This window comes from Coloeus monedula, assembly GCF_965178545.1.
Source record: "Coloeus monedula genome assembly, chromosome: 20".
In the NCBI taxonomy this organism is placed as follows: Eukaryota; Metazoa; Chordata; class Aves; order Passeriformes; family Corvidae; genus Coloeus; species Coloeus monedula.
In genome coordinates, this window is record NC_138800.1 from 5,867,960 (window position 1) to 5,877,300 (window position 9,341).

The following is a 9,341-nucleotide window of genomic DNA, read 5'->3' on the forward strand; positions in this document are numbered from 1 at the left end:
CTCCCGCAGCTCGTCCCGCCCGCCGGGGCGGGGAGTGCCCGGCCCGGCCCCGCTCCCGGTCCTGATGTGCAGTGGCACGGTTTGTCCCTGCGCTTTACAGGACGCTCAGGAGTGGCATCCCCGTTTTCTTGTCCCCTTCGGGGTTTTCTGTCCTTTAACCAGCCCCGTTGTCATAATTCAGGTGGGAAGGAGCCTAATCCAGGTCCTTGGGATTGCACGGCTGTGCATGGGGGTGCTCCAGGACACTGCCAGTGACATCCAGCTGCCTCTGGCTGCCCCGCAAGGTCCTTTTGCAGCTGGATTTCCAGGGTAGTGCCTTCAGTATCTATCCGGAGCAAGGCTCAGACTCTGTAGGTAGCCAACAATTAATTCACCGCTTCTCAAACATTTCCAATTATGATTATTTCTTTTTCAGGCTTTCAGGTTTGAGGATGCACAGAGCATCACGTCTACCCTGAGAAAACCTCTTTGAACCCTTTTGTTGCCAGATTCCTTCCTCTTCTGAAGTCCCTCACTTTTAATGTTTTTTTTCCACGTTCATCCTTTATGGATGTCCATACTCCAGGCTTTGACAGGAGGTTGCTGAGGGTTTGGAAGAATGGTGAGCACTAGATTTACATCCAGAGAGACCCAGCTGATAATCAGCCTGAGTGAATTCCTGGCTCAGGTGCCTTCCTGTGGCCTGTAATGAGCCGGGGTTTGAGACCAAAACCTAAATCCCAACGAGTCAGAGAAGAGTGATGGTGAAAGTCTGGAGACACCATGGACCACACTCTGAAATGTCTGTGGAGCTCCAGACACCTCCACGGGCCCCTCCAATCTCAATTATTTCACAATTCTAAGAAAAGGGGTGGATGGGTGGAAAGTACCAGTGACTGTAAACTACTTATTTAAGTAAGAGACTAAAATGTGGTAATGTGCTACTTCCCTTTTCCTTTCATTTTGGCCTCGTGTCACCCAGCACTAGCCGTGAGGGACAATGCCAGACATTTGCTGCTGGGAGCAAGAAAAAATCTGTTCAGCTGAGGCTCTGAAGGGAGAGGAAGATACAAATAGGAAAAATAAGGGGAGTGGCACAGATCGGGAAAGTTTATGGGAGAAAAAACAACTGTGAGGTGGAGATGAGGAAATTTCTGTTCTTCTGACTCTGCAGGTGTTGACTATTGGTGTTACCTGTGGCTTTCCTGTTCCTTTAGCCTGGCAGCTGAGTGCGCGTAGGTGATTTCCTGGCTACAGGTGACCAGTCTGGAGAGCAAGACATGAGCCAAAACAGGAACACAGCAGGAAGGAAAGGAGCAAACACAAAGGAGGGTTGTGGAAAGGTAACTGAAATGTGCTGTTTAAATGCCAGGAAAATGGATTTGGTTTAGGGCCAGAATAAGGAGAGACTGAGAGCAGTGAGAAGTGTTGAAAAAAGGGAATTTTGCTGTTGCTGATCCTTCTTCCACATGTTAAAAGCACAAATGCTCCAGAGGTGCAAGAACTCTGTGTCTCCTGGGGTACTTTGGCTGGAGATTTAGCTGCTGGCAGTGTGTCCTGTCTGTGCTGCAGCCCTTGCCCTAAACTTGGTGAGGCAACACCTTTGTTACTTCTACTCCCTGTGTGTGTTCCAGACCTGCAGCTCTGAGTCAACAACGTGCTGCTGCCTCAGCACGGGGAGAAGGGGCTGAGCAAAACTCCAGCTTCACAAGGCTGGGCTGGAAAAGGAGCTTTGCTGAGTGAAAAGGGACAATCCCAGTCTGCCAGCCTCCCCTCCAAGAGACACATACCCAGAAGGAAGGAAGAGCCCACATTCTGAGCTCAGCCCAACCGTGCCCCAAAGAATCAAGACACAAGGGAGGAATTTCAGTGAACTACAGACACCCCAGTGTTTATTAACTCCAGACCAGTGGCACAGGCACAACGCTGCAGGCACGGGATCTCTCCCCACACTCTAAGCCTGTTCCTTGAGCCTCTTGAGCAGCTCCCGCAGCTGCTCGATCTGGGCGGACACGCTGCTCTTGGCGGTGCCGCCCGCGGCCGTGTACTGCTCCACGCTGCTCACCACGCTGAACACCTGCGCCACGTCGCTGCCAAACAGGGGGCTGGGGGCACAGGGAGGGCTGTCAGGGGGCTCTGGGCTGTCCCACATGCCCAGTGTCTGTGGAGAGGCTGAGGGAGTGAGGACAGGGCATCCTCCTGCCCTTCTGCTGATAGTCCAAGGGGACTCCAAGGAACTTCAGAGCCAAACCCCTCTGGGGGCTTCCTGCTTAGGGCAGGAGTGTCTCCCAGCCCCTCCCAATAACTCTTGCCCATGCCCTGCTGGAGTGGAATGGAGCTGATATTGTCCCCCTCCAGTGTTTTCAGCCCCAAGAGGAGCAGCCTTGATATTCAGGCCAGGAGGATTTTGAGGCACTTTTGGGAAGGCTGCTCGGGGAGGCTGCTCCCTGCCTGTGCAGGGAAGTGAAATAACAGAGATCCAAACCTGATGCTCTTCAGGTCCTCCAGGCTGAGATTGTTGATGGTGATGCCTTTGGTCTCGGCGAGGTGGACGGCCTTGCCAGCAGCAATGTGGGCTTGTCTGAAGGGCATCTGCCGGGGGAAGCAGAGGTGGCAGTCAGTGACCAGGCAGCTGGGCTGCTTTTCCATGAGAAAAATGGATGTGCTGCCTTTTTTGGCTGGCCTGTTTTCCCTTTAGGGCAATGCAAGCTGAATCTGGGGTTGCTGGGGTGGATTTAGGAATAAATTATGATCAAGTAATTTGGGGGTAAATTACTATGAAGTCCCTTGAGATGCATGTAAAGGATGTGTTTTCAGCTTTTGTGGTTGTTGACTGCTCATCACCCTGGGACAGAACAGAGGGGCCTTATCCCAGCTCCTCACTGAGCAGCTCCTCTGTATCCAAAGAAATCCCAGCTCCAGCTCTCCCTCTGGTACTTACTCCTTTATGAACCAAGTAGAGAGCCAGGTCAGATGACAGGATCTCAGGGCTCAGTGCCTTCTCCATGTTCTCCTTGTTGATCTGCAGAAAGGAGGGACAGAGGGAGATGTTATCTATAATCAGCTCTTCCTTGGAGCACTTCAGCTCTAAGAGGGACCAAATTGAGCAGTGTGGGTGAAGTGCTGAAGAGTTTTCACTTTAGAACCAGCCTGGAGCTCTGTCCCCCGTGTTACTCACAGAATGGGCTCCATGTTCCATAGTGAATCCTTACCTGGAGGGTGGAAATCACTCCAGTGGCAACCTGGAGCACAGCATTCAGGGTGTCTACAACATCAAAGACGGCCTCCTTGTCCTCCTGTGTTGGAACAATGATGGAAATGGCTCTGAGCCAGCCTGGTGCAGCACAAGAGGCTGAGCAGCCCAGGCAGCAGAGCAGGGATGTGATCCCAGAGGCTCCTGCCATGGCATTCAGGGTGTCTCCTGCAGCATCCCCTGCCTCAGCCCCTTTCCCAGCACCCAGCCAGGGGCTGTGCAGAGAAATGGAGTGGTGGGACAGCTCAAGAGTAGGAGACAGCTGTGTCTGCTCAGAGAGATGGTGTGGAAAGGAACAAAGGCTTCACCTGCAGGTCCTTGTTGTAGGTGCTCGGGAGTCCTTTGAGGACCATGAGAATTGCAGCCAGCTGCAGAGGGAAACAGGAGAGGCAGGGAGTGAGGAACAGAGCAAAGCACAGCCCCAGGGCAGGTCCAGAACCCACACTGGGCACAGCTCTTTAGGAAAGAAAAGGCAAGAAAAAGGAGGATTCTCCAGCCCCAATATGAGCAATTTTCCCTCCCTCTTCCTCCTTTTTGGGGCTCACCCGTCCGAACACTCGGCCGGCTTTGCTGCGGATCAGCTCCAGACTGTCAGGATTCTTCTTCTGAGGCATCACACTGCTGCCAGAGCTGAAGGGAAAGTGTGTGGAGTGCAATGGTGAGCAAGACCCTCTGGCTGAAATCCCTGATCCAGCCCTCCAAAATAAACCTCTAAATCCCCTTTCCTTGTACTCCTGTTTCGGGTGTAGGAAATCTATGAATGAAGTGTGCCAAGATTCTCGTGTTTCCCACAGCAAAGCCTTTGCTTTTGCAACTTGTCTGGAGCTGCCACACAGTCCCACCCCTCAAAGAGAGAGCTAAAAGGAGGCTCTCCCTCCAAGCCCCTCCAGGGTGGTATCAGCAGGCCAGACTAAGCATTGATGTGACTTCATGGAGGGAGGGCTGTGGTTGTGCCACCCTGCAGACAAGGAGTCTGTTGGGATTGCAAACCCAGCCAGGCAAGGAAGGGCTTTGGCAGCATTCCCAGCACAGCAGGAAGTTCTCTCTGCCAGCAGTTGCTGAACACAGACCTCGTTGACTTATCAGAAATAAGTGAGCATTTCTGAGGAATATTCACCCTGAGAGTGCCTTTGTGCCAAGGTCTTGATGCTGGGTCAGCCTCATGCACAGAGAGACCCCAACCTCTGCCTCACCCTCCCAGGGTGGGAGAGCTGAGGAGAATCCCCCAGCAGAGACCAAAAACCTACCAGTAGGTATCAGAGAGGGTCAGGAAGCCAAACTCGCTGGTGCTGTAGATGATGAGATCCTCGGCCATCTTGCTGAGGTGGATCATCAGCAGGGTGGCAACTGAGAGGAATTCCACTGCAGGGAAGGCAGGAAATGAGGAGGGGGAAAAGGTGCTTGGAAAACTCAGAGAGCCCTGACTGGGCCTTTGCTCCTAGTGCTGGATTTCAGCCCCTTGTTAAGTTAACTGGAAAGGTGTCAGGAGCTGCTTCCCACAGTGCTGGGAAGATTTGCCTGTGCTTACCCACAAAGTCCCTCTCGCTGACGGCATCCATGCTGTTCAGGCTGATGGAAGCAAATTCCAGCTCTGCAAGGAAGGGGATGGACACAGGAGGTCACACTGGCCCTGACAGGAGCCTGAATGCACCAGGCTGCCCCAGAGGAGGTGACTGAGAGCCCTTGAGCAGTCCCAGGAACACAAACATGTTTAGTTTTGTTTTTCTTATGAACCCAGACAGCCAGAGTGCAGCAGGGGTGGCTCTTCCTCCTCCCACCTCACAGGCACTGCCTGTCTCTCTGCAGCAAAAATCCTGGAAAATTAAAGGCTCTGGCTCCAGGATGGGGCATTATGGTGCCATTCCCTCCCTCCCAGGTGTGACAGGTACTCCCATGCCCCTCAGTCCCAGGATAACATTTACCGCTGCGCAGCATCTCTCTATCGATTTCCACAGGGTTTCCAGCCAGAGCTCCACTGCCAGGGAAGAAAGAAACAGAAATCATGCAATATGCCTTTCCTGTCCATCCAAAGTTGAGCTCTGGGAAGCAGGGAAGGCACCCCTGAAGACTTTGCAGAGCAAAGCAAGGCCCAGTGATCACCAAAAGGGTAGATCTTACCTTCCCAAAGGCAAGACATTGATCCTCTTCTTTATCTCTCCCAGGCGCTCAGAATCCCGGGTCAGAGCAACAGCATGGCTGGGGAAGGACAATAGGGAGAAAGCACATGAAATTAGGGAATGTCTCTCTTTTTTTTTCCAATCCCTGTGCTGCCATGCCTGGAGCCTGGGATCTACCCTTAAACATGAGGTTGGAGTGGAAGGGACACAGGGAATTCCTGTTCCAGTTTGTGAGGTTCCCTCTGGTTTGTCACCACCCCTGGCTGCCCCCTCAGCAGAGCAGGGCCCCGAGGGTGGAAAGGGTGGGAGGTGCTCACCTGAGCAAGAACTGGCTCCATCGGATGGGCTGAGCTTTCTGCAGGTGGGTGTAGCCAGGCAGGATCACATCGATTTCTCTGGGAGGGAAAGGAGGGAGAGGTGAGCAGCAGGGACAGGAGGGCAGGGACAGGAACACCCCAGGGCTCCTGGCAGGGTCACAAACTGAGCGTTTTCAGCCTATGAGATGCTGAAGGGTCGACCTCTTCTTCTCCCTGTCATCTTTCAAGCCAAGCACACTGGGTTTAGCTATTCCAGTGTGGTGAATCTGCCCTGGGCTGCCTGGAAAATTGCCTGGAGCAGCAATCCCTCTGTGGCAGGCAAGGATTCCCCAGTCCACCACAGGTTTGGAGTGCCAGGAGCAGAGCTAGACAGGGAGATAACACAGCTGAGCTTTTTCTCAGCCAGAAAAACCTGAAACGTGTTCCCCACTCCTTCAGATGGGTTTGGTGCCTTCTAAAACCTTGTGTGGACCTCCCACCTCAACTCCTTTGCCAGGGATGAAGGAAGGTTTCTCTGAGGGATGAGGAGAGTTTCTGTGAAGTGAATTCTGGAGAAAAAGGGGCTGTTGTGCTCCCTGGGCTACCCCAAACTGCCTGGCTGTAACTCCCTGCACAGGAGACCTTGCTGCTGCCCAGTGGGGTCAGACAAAGGACAAACCCAGGAGTCTCCTGCCCCAAAAAGGCCAAAGTTATGGAAAACAGGGACTGTGGAAAAGGACTCACATGGCAGCGCGTTCCACCAGCGTCTTAATGAGCTGCAGGAGGTGCGTGGAGATGATGGAGAGGGAATTCTTCATGAACAGCTTCAGGTCAGTCACAACCTGTGGGAGATTGGCCACAGTCAGGCCACACAGAATGTGACAAATGCAGTGACTGCAAGGTAAACCCCTCCTTGTCCTGTGTGATGGGAAGGGAAATCATCTCATCATTTGGTTGTATTTATGTGGCAATGTCACCATTTCTTGCCCTCCAGGAAGAGTTCCAGAGGCCACTCTGGTCTGAGGTCTCCTGAAGTGAAGTGGGGGAGGAATACAGAAGGAGAAAAAAAGGTTCTGTCTGTACCTGATCATTCCTGCTTCTGCCAGTGTGCAACTTCCCAGCTACGTCTCCAATCAGCTCCTGAGGACAAGAGCAGGATTGCTGTCAGGATCTCTGTGCTCTAAGCAGGACAATCCACATGAGCAGATCTCCCTGCCTGGGAGGGACTCAGCTCCAGGATCCAGGGAGTAACCATGGGATGTGTTCTGGGGAGGGCAGGTTTGGGTGCTGGGCTTGTACAGTGCCACAAAAGGGGGCTTGGGGACCCTTGGCTGTGCCCCAGGGGGTTCAGTGCCACGAGCTCTAAAGGAATTTCACAGAGGGACAGAGGCACAAGCCCTCAATGTCAGGCAGAGGATCAGGACCAAGAGGTTAGAGGAGCCAAACCTTTAGTCTGCGCTCGTTGGCAGTGTGGATATCCTCATCAGTCTGGATCACACCAAAGACTCCTTTGGACCATTCCTCAGAGATCTGCAAACACCAGAAGCACCAGTCAGCCACCACAGCTACCCTGGTGTGTGGGGCTGTGAGTGTCCCCAGCAAATCCCAGCTCCTGCCATTCCCACACGTGTTAAGTCTCTGGCATTCAGGCTGCTTGCTGTATCCTGGTATTCCATACTGTTGCTGGGATTCATCTCTCTATCCATGATAATCCTGCAGTGTTATGGAGGATTTAAGCATTACAAGGAAAAAATTGAGCCTAAATGTCAGTGATTTCTTCAGCATCATCCACAAAGGTTTTCCTATAAAACATTGCACAGACCCACTGTTGTCCAGGGTGGGTGAGCAACAACAATGGATATTTCATAAAAGCCCTTCTCTGCTGACTCTTCTTCCCCCCCTACACCTGCTATGCATTGTCTCCCACCAAGCTGGGCAGCAAAATTCCACGTGCCAGCAGGAAAAGGATGTTCTTACTTCCCACTGAAATGCTTCCTAGTGACTGCTCAGTCTGAAGAGGATGGGACACAAGGACATTTAAAGATGCTCTTTAAAACAGCAAGATACTGTCAGGTAAGGAAAGATTCATTCCAGCACACATGGGAGTTTGTGAAGGGAAAAAATACCTTTTCCAGGCCACTCAGGATCTTCTCCAGCTCAGTTTTAGACAGGATTCCAGCCTTCTCCAAGGCTTTGGCATAAGCCATGCTCCCCTGGATGTCGACTTCAGACAGTCTCTGATCAACAGTAATGGAAGCGCTGAGCATCTCCATGATGGGATCTGTGCTCCCTACAAACCTTCCTGCCATCATTTTGTCCCCCTGCAAGTAAAGAAGGTAAGAGACACAGATTTATGGATATATCCCCTAAAAATCAGTTTGTGTCCATCTCCATCCTTATCAAACTAAAACTGAGGACAACCTCAGGAATGGTTTTATTCAGTCTATACCAGCAAAACCCTGGACTTTAGGGCATGTCACTGTCACTAGAATTTAGCCCTTGAGGTTACAGGTCTGGCTTGGGGATCCTCCAAGATATCTGACTCCTGCAGGACTCTCTGAAAATGAATATCAGGGCACGTGGTGCATGATCAGCATGGAACTCTCTTTTAAGGCAGTTGCTGATCTCTGACCCTTTGATGGACTCCTGACAAAAAAAAAAAAAAAAAAAAAAAGGTAAAGGAGTCAGGGATATAGTGAGAGCTGGTTGAAATATTAAATAATCCCACTCTTTTAGGGAGAGTAGAAGAAAACGTTCCTCTGACAAAGAGCTGTGGGCCAGCACAAGCCACATGCTCTAAACCACTCCTGCGACTATCAAGTGTTTGCAGTTACCGTTTGAAGCAGCTCCAGATTCCATGTTCTCGCAAGCTTTGGTGTAAAATTAGGATAAAACCGGCAAAGGCGCAGGTTGCAGAAAGGGAGGTCTGGGTGCCTTTTAGTGTTACAAATGTTCCCGTGAGATGAAAAGGAAAGAGAAAACCCCAAAACACCCCCAGAATGGCTCGACAAGTACGCGGCGCCGGGCGGCCGGCGGAGCTACCATGGACAGCGGGCAGGGACCGGGACATCAGCAGCCCTTTTCCCAAAGGATTAGCGGAGGGAAGAGCAGGAGGGAGCCTGCGGAGGCAGGATGCAGGCTCGGGGTGCGGGAGCTCTGCGTTTGAAGCGGGTTTGTCCGCAGGAGATGCCGCGGGGAGGGGGGGAAATAGGGGAAAACCCCAAAGTTTTGCAGCTCCTCGCTGGGCACCCCGTGATGGGCAGAGGGGACAGGGAATGAATGGTGCTGCTGGGATGGGGAAGAGGTGTCCAGGTACGTTTTTGCTGCCAGGATCCGAGGTGGGACGGTTGATTATTGCAGCAAAGTTGTTCGCTATCCCCTTCTCCATTTAAAACCCGGGAAAACCAATCCCAGAATCATTAAAGTTGGAAAAGACCTCCAAGATCAGCGAGTCCAACACTGCCAGGAGCACCCCTAACCCACATCCCTAAGGACCACACGGACACCTTTCCTGAACCCTTCCAGGGATGCTGATCCCACCACGTCCTTGCACAACCCGTTCCAAACGGAGCAGAGCAGGACCCGGAGCAGCACCCCACCAGCAAAGCCAAGCTCCCCCTCACCTCGGCTGCCATTTCGGACGACGTTTTGCTCGTTTGTGCAGCGATCCTGGCACCTGGTGCAACCTGCGGGACA

At 52.4% G+C, this 9,341-nt stretch overlaps 1 protein-coding gene across 1 annotated transcript; it reads right to left on the minus strand.

The window, feature by feature from the left end:
• Nucleotides 1-1,933: 1,933 nt before the first annotated feature.
• On the minus strand, nt 1,934-9,280 carry LOC309580716 (argininosuccinate lyase; the record flags this gene model as incomplete). Its single annotated transcript, XM_082294889.1, has 16 exons — nt 1,934-2,084; nt 2,465-2,571; nt 2,921-3,001; nt 3,192-3,275; nt 3,541-3,600; nt 3,778-3,862; nt 4,480-4,594; nt 4,761-4,823; nt 5,155-5,207; nt 5,351-5,428; nt 5,667-5,744; nt 6,390-6,487; nt 6,729-6,785; nt 7,092-7,175; nt 7,772-7,966; nt 9,269-9,280. The coding sequence occupies 16 exons, from the start codon at nt 9,278-9,280 to the stop codon at nt 1,934-1,936; spliced, it is 1,401 nt and encodes a 466-aa protein (XP_082151015.1).
• Between the last annotated feature and the right edge of the window lie 61 nt (nt 9,281-9,341).